Source organism: Octopus bimaculoides, chromosome 5, assembly GCF_046866305.1.
Source record: "Octopus bimaculoides isolate indiv1 chromosome 5, ASM4686630v1, whole genome shotgun sequence".
In the NCBI taxonomy this organism is placed as follows: Eukaryota; Metazoa; Mollusca; class Cephalopoda; order Octopoda; family Octopodidae; genus Octopus; species Octopus bimaculoides.
Genome location: NC_142932.1, coordinates 95,789,325 through 95,804,851, shown reverse-complemented (window position 1 = coordinate 95,804,851; position 15,527 = coordinate 95,789,325). Strand labels below are relative to the sequence as shown.

The window sequence follows — 15,527 nt, the reverse complement described above, 5'->3', positions numbered from 1 at the left end:
ATAACTAATATTGAATTCAGTAAATATTTGCCTAGACATGAGACACAAACTATGGAACACATATCATCATCATCATCATCCTTGTTTAACATCCATTTTCCATGCTGGCATGGGTTGGACGGTTTGACTGAGGGCTGGCAAATAGAAGGCTGCACCAGGTTCCAATCCATAATAGGGAATGGAATCTGCTGCACCAGGCTCCCTGAGAGAAAATTTGGGCATAAGAAGCATCAAATGTGGTGTGCAAGAGAGACTGTGCTGAGATGGTCATGTGTTACGTATGGATGAGAACAGATGTGTGAGGAAGTGCCACTCTCTAAGTGTGAAAGGAACCTGTGGAAGAGGTAGACCCAGGAAGACATGGGATGGAGTAGTGAAGCATGACTGTCGAACATTGGGCTTCACAGAGGCAATGACAGGAGACCAATACCTTTGGAGATATGCTGTGATTGAGATCGCAGCCATGGCTGATGCTAGTGTTGCATGTCTGGCCCATTTGAGAGTACCCGGGTAATATGATATGCTTGAGAAGACCTGTTGAGTCAAATAAAACCAAAATCGTAGCTGTCACCAGTGCCCCGACTGGCTCCCATTCTGGTGGCACGTAAAATGCATCATCCGAATGTCATTGATGCCAGGTCTCCACCTGACTGGCTCCCGTGCCAGTGGCACATAAAAATCATCACCTGAACGTGGCTCCCATGCTAGTGGCACGTAAAAAGTACTATCCGAATGTGACCAATGCCAGGCCCGCCTGACTGGCTCCTGTGTCAGTGGCACATAAAAATCACCCTCTACACTCTCAGAGTGATTGGTGTTAGGAAGGGCATCCAGCTGTAGAAACATTGCCAGATCAGATTGGAGCCTGGTGCAGCTACTGGTACTCCAGACCTCAGTCAAACCATCCAACCCATGCCAGCATGGAAAATAGACGTTAAACAATGATCATGACGATATTTTATTATATTTTTAGTTACTTTCTGTGACATAAAAAATATTTAAATCATTTTCTCCAAACAATAAATATGCCCATTTGTTTATTTAATTTCTTGAAACCATGGAAGAGCAAAATGCTGAAGCTAGTGAGCCAGAATATTTAGAAATGAAACAACCATGTAAGTACAACCAATACTGTTAGTACACAGCATGATCTTAGAAATTATCTTAAACAAAAACAGAAAGTGAACAGCCATGAAGTGTATCACTCTCTAACTTTGGTCTATTAATATGTGTGTACATGCATGTATGTGTGTGCGAGAGTATTTGAGTGTACCTCATTAGTGTTTATTATGTTAGTATCATCACAATACTAATACAATTTAAATGTTAACCATAGCCATGTGTTTTTAAATCTATTTTTTAAATTTCTTGAAGACATGGGATGTGCTTATGATAATGTGTCAAAGAAACCTGGTGGTAAACAATCCATTTATAAAATTACATTCATTAGAGCAAGAGTTAGCAAAATCTTAGTTCAGTCTTTTTTTGTGTAGTATGGGCAGCTTGATGTTTGTCATTTATTTTTTATTTGTTTCAGTGACTAGATAGCAGCCATGGTAAGGCACCACCTTGATGGGTTTAGTCCAACAAATCCACCCAAGTACTTAATATTTTTAAGCTTTATACTCATTCTGTTGTTTTCTTTTGCCAAACCATTAAGTTCTATGGATGTAAACAAATCCACACCAATTGCGATGTGGTAGTTGTTGATGAACAGAAAGACACACCCACTCTCAGGAGTGGGTGTGTGGTAAGTAGCTTGCCTACCAATCACATAGTTCCGGATTCAGTCCCACTGTGTGGCACCTTGGTCAAGTGTCTTCTACTACAGCCTCAGGCTGACCAATGCCTTGTGAGTGGATTTGGTAGACAGAAACTAAAAGAAGCCTGTCATGTGTGTGTGTGTGTGTGTGTGTTTGTGTGTCTGTGTTTGTCCCCCCCAACATTGCTTGACAACTGATGCTTGTGTGTTTACATCCCTGCAACTTAGCGGTTCAGCAAAAGACACCAATAGAATAAGTTCTAGGCTTACAAAGAATAAGTCCTAGGGTCGATTTGCTCAACTAAAGGTGGTGCTCCAGGATGACCGCAGTCAAATGACTGAAACAAATGAAAGAATATATATATATATATATATATATATATATATATACATACACACACATACATATATGATGAGTTTCTTTCAGTTTCCATCTACCAAATCCACTCACATTATATTTGTTGGCACAGGGATATAACGGAATGCACTTGGCCAAATTGCCTCATAGTGGGACCGAACACAGAACCATGTGTTTGGGAAGTAAACTTCTTACCACACAGATTCTACTCTAAAGCTTTGAAAATGTTAAAATTTAATAGCATATACAATACACTTGTGGCAGACATTTATATGTAACTCAGATTTTATACCCTTTTATTAATCATTAGCCTTAATAATACAGTTCATAAGCATATATTTGGTAAGTTTTATTTATTGAAATAATCCAAATAATTATATAACTAATATTTAATTCAATAGATATTTGCCTAGACACGAGACACAAAGTATGGAACAGATTTGTAATGGGAGATGTGATCGGTTGCTGAGTATCCAAAATCAGTCTAGCTTATGGTTAACTCTATTGGTTCCTTTTGGCAAACTGCTAAGTTACATAGATGAGAGCAGCTAGCACCAACTGTCAAGTGGTGGTGGCTGAACACAAAGACACACTCACTCTCATATATAAATATATATATATGTATGTGTGTGTGTATATATACACTTTAACTCTTTTACTCTTTTACTTGTTTCAGTCATTTGACTGCGGCCATGCTGGAGCACCGCCTTTAGTCGAGCAAATCGACCCTAGGACTTATTCTTTGGATGTCTAGTACTTATTCTACTCTTTTGCCGAACCGCTAAGTTACGGGGACCTAAACACACCACCATCGGTTGTCAAGCGATGTTGGGGGGACACAGACACACAAACATATACACATACATACATACATACATACATATAAATATATATATATATATATATATATATATATATATATATATATATATATATATATATATACATATATACGATGGGCTTCTTTCAGTTTTCGTCTACCAAATCCACTCACAAGGCTTTGGTCGGCTCGAGGCTATAGTAGAAGACACTTGCCCAAGGTGCCATGCAGTGGGACTGAACCCAGAACCATGTGGTTGGTAAGCAAGCTACTTACCACACAGTCACTCCTACGCCTATATATATAATCAAATAAGTAACAGGATATCAAGTTTTAATGCAATATGACCATTTCAAGTGGCTCCATAGCTCTTATAAAATATTTGAGAAAAATTATATTAATATATCCTGTCTGTCACATGGTGTCATGATTTGATGTTGATATATGGGTAAAAGTTAGTTGAAAAATACTGCATGGCGAACAGTAAATTGATCATGTGGAGGGCAGGAAATAGACTAGAGGTTGGTTCGGTCATTGAGGGGGAGTAGGAAGGGGCAAGATTTGCAAGTATATAGTTCTATATGTGTGTGTGCAGATGTGCTCATATAGTTTTGTGTGTATGTGCATATTGATAAGAGTGGCTAGATGTATGTGTGTGTAGGCTTGTATGTGTGTGCATATGCGTGCATGCAGGTTTGTCCAAGCACGTGTGTGTGTGCGTGCCCATGTACAGATGTGCTTACTCTCATCAATATACATGTGCACGCAAAACTATATGAGCACGTCTGCACACCCACATATAGTGCTATATACTTGCACATGTCATCCCTTCCTACTCCCCCCAACGACCTGACCAACATCTAGTCTATTTCCTGTACTCCACGTGTTTAATTTCCTGTTTGCCATGTAGTATTTTCCAACTAACTGTTACCCTTATATTAACATCAAACCTTCCACGACCAGTCACAGCCCATCTTACAATAATAACAATCAACTTCTGTCATTCAAATTCAAAATGGCTGTTGACTAGCTCATCATGCTTGAAACTCCTTAATAACAGCATCACACAAACATACAGGAGCCCCCCCCCACACACACACACACATATGATGATATTAACCAGTAGGCCAGAGATATAGCTATTAAAATAGGTAAAGAAAATAGAATAGAGACTCTAACAAAGAGAGAGACCTTCATAATGATCAAAGATCATAAGCCTAACTTTTTCCTCTAACTCTAACTGCAGGCTGATGAACCTGGCAAACTCTGAGATTGGCCAGGTGAGCAAGCAGCTCATCAGGAAGATCTGTAACAGCATCAGAAATGTCTCTGACCTCACCTTACGGTGCAACACCAAAGAGGCCATTACTTGATTTAAGGCCAACAGCAGTAGGAGTAGAGGTAGGTTTATCCAATTTGATATAGTGGACTTCTACCCACCTATATCAAGGGAGCTCCTATCAGGGGCACTTGACTTCAACATAACCTTTACCGAGGTCAACGACAAAGACATACACATTATCATGCATATCAGGAGAACCCTTCTCTTTAGTAAGGGGTCCACTTGGACCAAATGCACCAACCTCGCTGGTTTATTTATCCTGGACATATTGAAAAAGAAATTCTCTTCTATTATTTTTGGCCTATAAAGGGATGACGTGCTGGCAATTTCAAGAGGTGCTAACAACCATATGCTAGATAGGCTCCAAAAGGACCTCATGTCCACCATGAACTCCCTCGGATTGAAGGTCATTATAGAGACCAACCTGAAAGCGGATTTCCTTGATGGGACACTGAACCTGGATTCAGGTGCCTATAGGTCCTTTAGAAAACCAAATGAGAAGTTGTCTTATATTAACACAGGTTCTTTCCATCCAGCCATAGTGTTCAGGAACCTAGTTAAGGGCATCAGTAGGAGAATCTCCAACTTGTCTTCAATCAAAGAGATCTTCGATGCTGCCACCTCATATTACAACTGGGCTCTGGCTGCCAGTGGTTTCAAGGATAGGATTAGTTACATGCCAGACTCTAGCACCACCAATAGAAAACACCACTGGAAAGTACTGTGATTCACACAACCTTTCTCTTTAAATGTTAGGACCAGAGTAGATAAGATCTTTCTTAGCTTAATTGACAGACACTTTCCTTTGACCAATAGATTCTATAAAATATTTAATAAGCATACTCTGAGATCATCCTTTAGCTGTGCACCTAGTTTAAAAATGATTTTAGTAGGTAGACCCAGACCTGAGACTGTGGCAGAATGTTCAAGAAAGGGTAACACAACACTAAATGGGCAATGCAATACAAAAAGGGGCAACAGAAGGCCTCTTCAGAACCTGCTTTAACAGCCACAAGTTCATTTTTAACATCCCTGAGAGATGGAATGCCACAACCCTAGTCCAGCACGTCTGGGCTTTAAAAGGAAGCACCACAGAATACAGTATCAAGTAGAAAATCATAGAAAGATGCAAGCTCTGCTTCAAAAGTAGCAGGAAGTGCAGACTATGCCTGGTCGAGAAGAGGGCAATCTTAAAAGGCACCCAACACCCGGATATTTACCTCAGTAGCAAGAGTGAGGCATTTAATCCTTGTCCACATGAAAGAAAATACATTCTGTCATACCTGCATGATTCACCATGACTGTCACCATGGGTCCCCTGCCTCGTCCTTCTGCAATAGACCTTCCATCAAGGCCCTTGAGGCTGGCGTAAAGCGATTGACCAAGACATACACCAAAATACCCATGTGCACAAATACACACACACACACACTCACTCATAAGACAGACACCTCACAAATAAACACTCCCACAACCCTCAGCACACACCACCCTCACATAAACAAACCAACTTGCACACTTACGCACTATACATTACACACAATACACACTACACTTTATGCATCACATTATACATCACACATTACACACCACATGGAAATATATATAAAAAAAACTACACAACTTTATCCTTTACATGCACCCCACCCCCACCCCACAGAGAAACTACACAATTTTAATACAACCTTTCCCCACTTCACAATTTCCTTTCTCCAACTCAGCAGCAAACAAGGGACATGACTCATAACTGACTCACTTGGAACTTTTTTTCATTCTACCAACTTTACACAGCAGATGCCAACCGGTTATGCTCATTTCCACCTTCAACAGTGGAGAGCGGTTGCCATTTCCCATTCCATGCCAGCTATCTCTGACGAGCGTATATCATAGTATATTATAAAGCTGGTTTGTTGTCTAACACTCCATTATATAATTTCACACAAAACCAATTGGTAAGACCAGCCATAATGAGTAATTAACACTATAAAAGTCAGACAATATGTATACATACACACACACACATATATATATATATCATTTCAGTTTCCATCAACCAAATCCATACCCAAGGCATTTGTTAGCCCAGGGCTATGGTGAATTGCACCTGCAAAGCTCTGATTGTGTTGAAAATTTCATAGCATATACAATATACTTTTGAGAAAAATTCATATTTAATTTTGATATTTCGCCATTTTATTAATCCTTACCTATATCAATGCAGTTGATAAGCATATATTTTTAAAGCTTTATTTGTACAAATGAGCCAAATAATTACATGACTAATATTGAATTCAGCAGATATTTGCCTAGACATGAGAACAAAGTATTGAAGAGATTAGCAATGGTGAATATGATCAGCTGTTGTTGTTGAATATGTAAAATCATTACAGCTTATAGTTAACCCTAGCAAGAAAGTAACCTTAGAAAGAATCTTACTTCTGTAAACATATTTATGAACAGCTTCTCTTTATGGTAAAATTATCACTTTTAAGTACGAATAAAATATTGAAGTGACAGAAATAGTACACATCTATGCTTAACACTGTCAGAAATACATTTAGTGTGAGTACATTCTGAGATCAAATCCCATTAAAGAAAATTTTGTTCAATCAGCCTGTCAATAAATATTACTTTTATACAATCATTAGCATTTTGCTTATAGAATAGAATTTTGGTTGCCAAGGAACCTTCTCGTCAAGCACTAATTCTGAAATGTCATATTAATCAAAATTACTCTTGTTTCCTCTTGATAGAAAATGAATTTATTAGGCAATTCTTTTCTTTTTTCCCAATACATCATGAGAGGATGAAGAGCATACACTATTCATGGAATTTGCCTGGATTTAAATATTCTTTGCTTTTAAATACATGTTTACATATAAAATATACAATATATTTTATTATTTTGTTAGTTACTTTCTGTGCCACATCAAATTATTTGGAACATCCTCTCCAAACAATAAATTTACCCATATTTATTTAATTTCTTGAAGCTATGGAAGAGCAATGTGCTGAAGCTAGTAGGTCCAAGTATGTAAAATTGTTACCACCAGGTAAGTACACTTAATTTTGTTAGTACACTGCATGATCTTAGAAATTATCTTAAACAAAAATGGAAAGCAAACAACCATAAAATGTATCACTCTCTAACTTTGGTCTATTAATATGTGTGTACAAGTGGAGGCGCAATGGCCCAGTGGTTAGGGCAGCGGACTCGTGGTCATAGGATCATGGTTTCGATTCCCAGACCGGGTGTTGTGAGTGTTTATTGAGCGAAAAAACCTAAAAGCTCCACGAGGCTCCAGAAGGGGATGGTGGCAAACCCTGCTGTACACTTTCACCACAACTTTCTCTCACTCTTACTTCCTGTTTCTGTTGTGCCTGTAATTCAAAGGACCAGCCTTGTCACACTGTGTCACGCTGAATATCCCTGAGAACTATGTTAAGGGTACACGTGTCTGTGGAGTGCTCAGTCACTTGCACATTAATTTCAAGAGCAGGCTGTTCCGTTGATCGGATCAACTGGAACCCTCGACGTCGTAAGCGACAGAGTGCCAACAAAAAATATGTGTACATGAATGTATGTGTGTGCAACAGTGCTTGAGTGTATCTTATTGGTGTTTATTATGCTAGTATCAGCACAATACTAACACTATCTGAATGTCATTCATAGCTAGTGGCGGCTCGTGTATAGGTGCTGTGGAACTTCAGCACCCCCTATTTCAACTCACTATTATTGATAACATTCAATATAATGGGTCCTTTTTTTTAAATTCTTTCTTTATACTTTGTACATCATATAATCCTTAAGCTTAATGTCAGTAGCCATCCCCTAGTTTATGAAACAAATACAGAAGTCCTTGTATAGATCAGTGTGCTTCAGTTCCAGCAATGCAGTGTTTGGCTGTTGTGTGCATGTTCACATGTCTGAGATAGGAAGCTGCACGCTAGGGAGAGAGAGCACTGTGGTTCAGCTGTGCTGATCCTGGTGTGCTAGTGAAAGATGATTTTTCTTTTTGACTCTATGTGTGTTATGCTTCAAAACGTGTTTATATTCTTGAATGTGATCAAGTGTAGAATTAGATTATTATCCTGCTTCCAACTACAGTGTTGCTGCCAGGATTTGAAAAATAGGGCAGATTTCACCCCCTTGTTTTGTGATGTTTGGGGGATTTTTGAAAAACAAGGGGGAATTTGCAGCAGTGTTCAGGGAACAAATTAAACACACTACCCGTCAGTGGCTAAAACTCGAACCAATCAAGTTTATGTATATATTTTATTTTTATATGTTCGTTTCCTTTTCCCAATATTAAAACAACGGCTAAAAATTTTCTGAAGCAGCACCTCCACTAATTTTATCTATGAGCCACCACTATTCATAGCCATGTTTTTAATTCTATTTTTTAATTTCTTAAAAATATGGAAGGTGCTTATATTAATGTTTCCCAGAAACCTGGCAGTAAGCAATCCATTAATAAAATCACATTCATCAGAGCAAGAGTTAGCAAATCTTGGTTCATTCTTTCTTTGAGTAGTATAGGCAGCTTAATGTATGTCTTTTATATTTCACTTGTTTCAGTCATTGGACTGCAGCCATGCAGCACCACCTTGATGGGTTTAATCCAACAAATCTGCCCAAGTACTTATTCTCAAGCTTTGTACTCATTCTGCTGTGTCTTTTGCCAAACTGTTTAGTTCTGTAGATGTAAACAGACCAACATTGACTGTCATGTGGTGGCGGTGGTAGTGGTGGATGAACACAAAGACATGCACACTCTTGTATATGTATACATATATGTATTGGGTCATCTCATAAATAGTGCAGTTTTTATACTTCTTTTATTTTTCTAAATTAAGGTAAACAAAGTTCTTTTTTAATCTAAAATATACTCTCCTTCATTTTCTACAATGCTCTTCCATCTATCTGGTAGACTTGCAAGGTCACTCTTCCAAAATGCACTCGTCTGTGATGAAAAATACCGCTCCACTTCTTTTCTGACCTTGTCTACAGTATTCATATTTTTTCTGTCCAAATGATTTTGAAGACTGTGGAATAAATGATAATCAGATGAGGCAATGTCTGACAAATATGATGGGTAGGGCATCATTTACCATTCAAACTGTTCTAGCCTTTGGAATGTCATCCTTGCTGTATGTTGCTGAGCATTAATCCTGATGGAAGAACACCTTTCATCTTGAAATCAAAGAAGGTCGTTTTCCTTCTTGTACTGACTTAAATCACTCAAGTAGATCTCCTTTGTTTTCATTTGGTTTGAGTTTAAGAAGTTCGAAGTGGATTAAACCTTTCATATCCCACCAAACAGATAACGACACCATATGTGGGTGAACACTTTCTTTAGCCTGGAGTGCTGGTGCTTCTCCTTCCCCTACCCACTGTCTTCAGCACTTGACATTTTTACAGAGAACCCATTTCTCATCACCAGTCACTGTTCAGTCAAAAAAAAGGTTCATTCATGAGATGTGACAGAAAAGAAGAGTGCACATTCACTCTCTGTACGCGATTAGACTCTGAAAGTTTGTGAGGAACCCATTGACCTAATTTGCTGACTTTCCTGATGGCACACAGGTGTTGATGAATGGTTGAATGACCAAATCCAAGCTCTGCTGGTTTCCCAAAAGTTATTATGGGATTTTGTTCCACCAGGGTTTGCAGGATGAGGCTCATCTTCTAGGCTGTAGTTTCTGGAACCACTGTTGACACTGGCTTATGCTTATTGTCCAATCTCCACATACTGCATTAATATTCCTCACATTTTCCATTGCATTGTAGCCTTTATTGGACTCGTATAGCAAAATATGCCGAATATGTTCCTTTGTTACTTCCATTATAGCTTTGAAAAAATAACTGTCGAAATCGAACTGCACTCTTCAAAATTTGCACTAAGAATAAATACAAAGTAAATTTACTATCTGCTTTTATAGCAAGTTGATACTGGTAGTTCATCCTGTCCCCTTCCAACTTTTAGTTCATGCAATTGAAAAAACTGCATTATTTATTGGATGACCCAATATATATATTGTAAGTGCTTATTCTGAAATGCCATATTAACTAAAATTACTTTTTGCTTCCTTTTATTAGAAAATGAATTTATTAGGTAATACTTTTCTTTTTCACAATACATCTGAGAGGACAGGGAACATATACTGTATATGAACTTTGGCTGGATTTAAATATTCTTTGTTTCTTTTGTGTTTCACTCTTATAGAAAATGTGTTGAATGTTCATAACTGTACAGTTCCTAGCATCCCCCGGTGCATAGCAGTATTGCACCTTTTATGGCTGCCAGCTCATTCATCTCTCATCTCATGATTTCCATGTGGTTGCACAAGGCTTCCTTCGAGAGCTATATATATCAGGATACCAATATCAGAAACACAATGCAACTATCACATTATTTCTCCTTGAAACGTTTTGACCTTCCACATCATGCTGCAATTATTGCATTTCGCCTCAGTTGAGGACTTGATGAAATTTTCATGTTCAATCTTTGACAGCTAGCATTGTCAATAATAGGCTGCTCCACTTCTTTTATTACTCTAGGCTGCTTGGCTTCTATAACTCCAGTTAGTGTCACACCTAGCCTGGGGATTTGATATAGTCACACTGTCACTGTTAGGCATACTTGTACACTCAACATGAACCATTGTTCCAGGTGTTGTGTGCAATTCTGGTTCTGGTTCCTGTGTGTTTAGTGGGGTCAGTTTCTCAACTGCCACTAACTGCAGTAGGTGACACTCCTTCTTAATCCATGCAGTATTCTTTCCAGCATATATCACATATTGTGCCTTGGATGTCGCCTTGTTGAACATGGTTTTGTGTATTACATCCTCAACTCTTTTAAAGAATAGGTTTACAGCAACCCTCAATGGTCTATAATTGACTTTTCAGCCAGTGATAATTTGCAATCACCTGAGGTACTCTGATGATTAAACAGAATTTTGTTCAACTAGTTGCTGAAATTATCTGCCTTCAGATCAAAATGCTTCAGTACAGCTTTCACAGTTTGTACAGCTGGACTGTAGGCAGGTGTCTCAATTTTTTGCAACCCATTGAGGACAACATATTCTTTAATGCAACAAATTCAGGTCTGTTGTCCAATATTAAAGCCGTGGGCACACCAAGATGAATGAAGACCTCAAGCAGCTTGCTTTTCACTACCTCAGTCGAGTGATTAGGACACAAAAATGCCTAGATCCATGTTGAATAGACATCTACAATTACAAGTATGTTATTGATGCTTGGAATCTATGCCCAATCCATATGTACACATTCCCAGGGCCCAGAAATAGGCCATGAATAATTTGCCTTTACTAAATTAGGGCTAATTCTCTGGCAACTATCACAAGGTTTGACAAACTTCTCCTTTGAGTAAGCCAACTCAGGCCACCAAATACAGAGTCTTGCCTTCTTTATTGTTTGTTGAATACCCATGTGTGTGTCATGTATTTTAGCTAATACTGTGACTCTATAAGGTGCTGGAATAAACAGATGATTTTTATGATATATTGAGAGTGGAACCTGGTGCAGCATTCTGGCTTACCAGTCCTCAGTTGAACCGTCCAACCCATGCCAGCATGGAAAGTGGACGTTAAATGATGATGAGGATAAGCCGTTTTTGAATGTTAGAAAATCCTCCAGATTAAAAATCGATCTCCAATTTTGCTGTAAAATTCTTTCTTGTATTTTGCTATATAATGCATTTGCATCTAGTTGTTTTTAGATATCTTCCATCATTATGGGATCAATGTCCTACCATGCACTGTTGCATTTGCCTAAATGTGAAGCAAAGAAAATGATATCATCTTCATTAATTTCAGCATATCTCAATTGAGATAGGGCATCGACATGCAGAATACTCTTACCTGGAACATGCTTAACGATCAATTTGTACTGATAGAATCAAACTCTACCTGGCTATTTTTTGTGAAGCATGCTGGAATACATCTAAATCCTTAACAAACAGGATTTTTAAAGGCTGGTGATTTGTTTCTAAATAAAACTGTTTTCCTAGAAGGAAATGCTGCAGTCTATCTACACACCATAACACAGCATAAACCTCGCTCTCTATGTTCAACCAATTTCATTGTGCCTCACTAAAGATGTAGCTTATGAATGCTACTGTGTTTTCTTCCTGGGATAACACCACAGCTACTGCAAGCAAGGATGCATCTACAGTTAGTGGCAGTTGAGCAACTGGCCCCACTAACCACACGGAAAACAGAACCAGAATTCAGACTACACTTGGCACAATGGTCCATGCTTAATCTGCAAGGATGTCTAACAATGATGTGCAACTATATCAAGTCCCCAGGCTAGGCATGACACCAACGCCAGAGTTATAGAAATGGAGCAGCCTATTATTGACAATGCTAATACATTGGGATATCCCCAGATGAGTTTGTATCTCATTCTCATCCCCATATGTTGTGCTTCACTCTTACAGAAAATGCATTTCACCTCTGAGGCACATGCTGTACAGTTAATAACATACGTTGCTGTGTAATGGTATTGTCACTTTTATGGCTACCAGCTCATTGATCACTCATCTCATGATTTCCATATATATATATATATATATATATATATATATATATATATACATATATGAGGATACTAATGCAACTATCAGAGTTTCTGAACGCATGTTTACATGTAAAATATACAATATATTTTATTATTTTGTTAGTTACTTTCTGTGACATATCAAAATAATTGGAACATCTTCTCTGAACAATAAATACACCCATATTTATTTAATTTCTTGAAGCTATTGAAGAGCAATATGCTGAAGCTAGTGGGCCCGAATATTTAGAATTGATACCACCAGGTAAGTACACTTAATTTTGTTAGTACACTGCATGATCTTAGAAAAAATCTTTGTCAAAATAGAAAGCAAACAACCATGAAATGTATCGCTCTTGGTTTAATACTATGTGCGTACATGCATGTATGTGCATGTGAGAATGTTCAAGTGTATCGCATTAGTGTTTATTATGCTAGTATCAGCACAATGCTAATACAATTTAAATGTCATTCATTGCCATGTTTTTTTTCTATATTTTAATTTCTTGAAGACATGGATGGTACTTATGCCAATATTTCACAAAAACCTGGTGGTAAAAAATCCATTAACAAGATTACATTCATTAGAGCAAGAGATAGCAAAATCTTGGTTCATTCTTTCTTTGGGTAGTATAGGCAGTGTAAAGTATGTCGTTTATCTTTGTACTTGTTTCAGTGATTGGACTGATGCCGTGCTAAGATACCACCTTGATGGGTTCAGTCCTACTAGTCCACCAAAGTACTTATCATTTTTAAGCTTTGTACTCATTTTGCTGTTGTGTTTTGTCAAACCATTAAGTTCTGTAGATGTAAACAAACCAACATTGACTGTCATGTGGTGGTGGATGAACACAAAGACACACACATTGATATGTATATATATATATATATATATATATAATAGTGTTCCTTCAGTTTCTATCTACCAAATCCAATCACATTATATTCGTTGGCACAGGGATATACTAGAATACACTTGGCCAGGATGCCTCATAGTGGGAGTGAACTCAGAACCATGTATTTGGGAAGTAAACTTCTTACCACACATCTAAAACTCCAAAGCTTTGAAAATGTCAAAATTTAATAGCATATACAGTAGTTTTTGCAGACATTCCTATATAACTTTGCTATTTTACCCTTGATAATCCAGTGCATAAGCATATATTTTGTAAGCTATATTTGTACAAAAAATTCAAATGATTATATAACTAATATTGAATTCTTTAAATATTTGCCTAGACATGAGCCAATAAATGGAACAGATTTGCAATGGGAAATGCAATCTGCTGCTGTTTTTGTTGAATATCCAAATCACTGCAGGTTATAGTTAACCCTCCCAAGGAAATGATCTTAGAAAGAATCTTACTTCTGTAAACATATTTGTGAATTTCTTCACTCAGTAATAATATTGTCATCTTTAACTATGAATAAAATAGTTAAGTGATAAGCCCATTACAGTACTCTACTAAGTATTGACAGAATTATATTTAGTGTTAGGTCATTCTGAAATTAAATCCAATTGAATTGAATTTTATTTCATTAGCCTCTCAATAAATACTACTTTTACATAATTATTAGCATTTTACTTATAGATTAGAATTTTAGAAGCCAGTTTACTGAGGAACCTTCCCAGTAAATGTTAATTCTGAAATGGCATATTAACCAAAATTACTCTTTGTTTCTTCTTGTTTGAAAATAAATTTATTAGATCACACTTTTCTTTTTGACAATACATGAATGAGAGGGTGAAGAGCATGTACTGTACATGCACTTGGGCTGAATTTAAATATAATTTTATTTCTAAATACATGTTTATATATATAAAACATAATGTACTTTATCTTGTTAATTATTTTCTGTGCCACATCAAAAATATTTAGAGCAGCCTCTCTGACCAATAAATACACCCATATTTATTTAATTTCTTGAAGCTATGGAAGAGGAATATGCTGAAGCTAGTGGGCCAGAATATATAGAATTGATACCACCAGGTTAAGTACACTTAATTTTGCATGATCTTAGAAATTATCTTTGTCAAAATAGAAAGCAAACAACCATGAAGTGTATCACTCTCTAACTTTGATCTATTAATGTGTGTACATGTATGTATGTGTGTGCGAGATTATTTGAGTGTACCTCATTAGTGTTTATTATGTTAGTATCAGCACAATACTAATACAATTTAAATGTCATTCATTGCCTTGTTTTTAATTCTATATTTTAATTTCTTGAAGACATGGATGGTACTTATGCCAATATTTCACAAAAACCTGGTGGTAAAAAATCCATTAACAAGATTACATTCATTAGAGCAAGAGATAGCAAAATCTTGGTTCATTCTTTCTTTGGGTAGTATAGGCAGTGTAAAGTATGTCGTTTATCTTTGTACTTGTTTCAGTGATTGGACTGATGCCGTGCTAAGATACCACCTTGATGGGTTCAGTCCTACTAGTCCACCAAAGTACTTATCATTTTTAAGCTTTGTACTCATTTTGCTGTTGTGTTTTGTCAAACCATTAAGTTCTGTAGATGTAAACAAACCAACATTGACTGTCATGTGGTGGTGGATGAACACAAAGACACACACATTGATATGTATATATATATATATATATATAATAGTGTTCCTTCAGTTTCTATCTACCAAATCCAATCACATTA

At 37.2% G+C, this 15,527-nt stretch overlaps 1 protein-coding gene across 1 annotated transcript in view; it reads left to right on the top strand.

Annotated features, from left to right (window-relative positions):
* Positions 1 to 15,435, top strand: part of LOC106874549 (hemicentin-1-like) — a 136,207-nt gene extending 120,772 nt beyond the window's left edge. Inside the window, exons 17-20 of the mRNA XM_089352716.1 lie at positions 1,065 to 1,115; positions 7,276 to 7,335; positions 13,072 to 13,131; positions 14,798 to 15,435. Of these exons, the coding sequence (XP_089208842.1) occupies positions 1,065 to 1,115; positions 7,276 to 7,335; positions 13,072 to 13,131; positions 14,798 to 14,862 (236 nt within the window). The 3' untranslated portion in view covers positions 14,863 to 15,435. The remainder of the gene's footprint in view (positions 1 to 1,064; positions 1,116 to 7,275; positions 7,336 to 13,071; positions 13,132 to 14,797) is intronic.
* Positions 15,436 to 15,527: the final 92 nt, after the last annotated feature.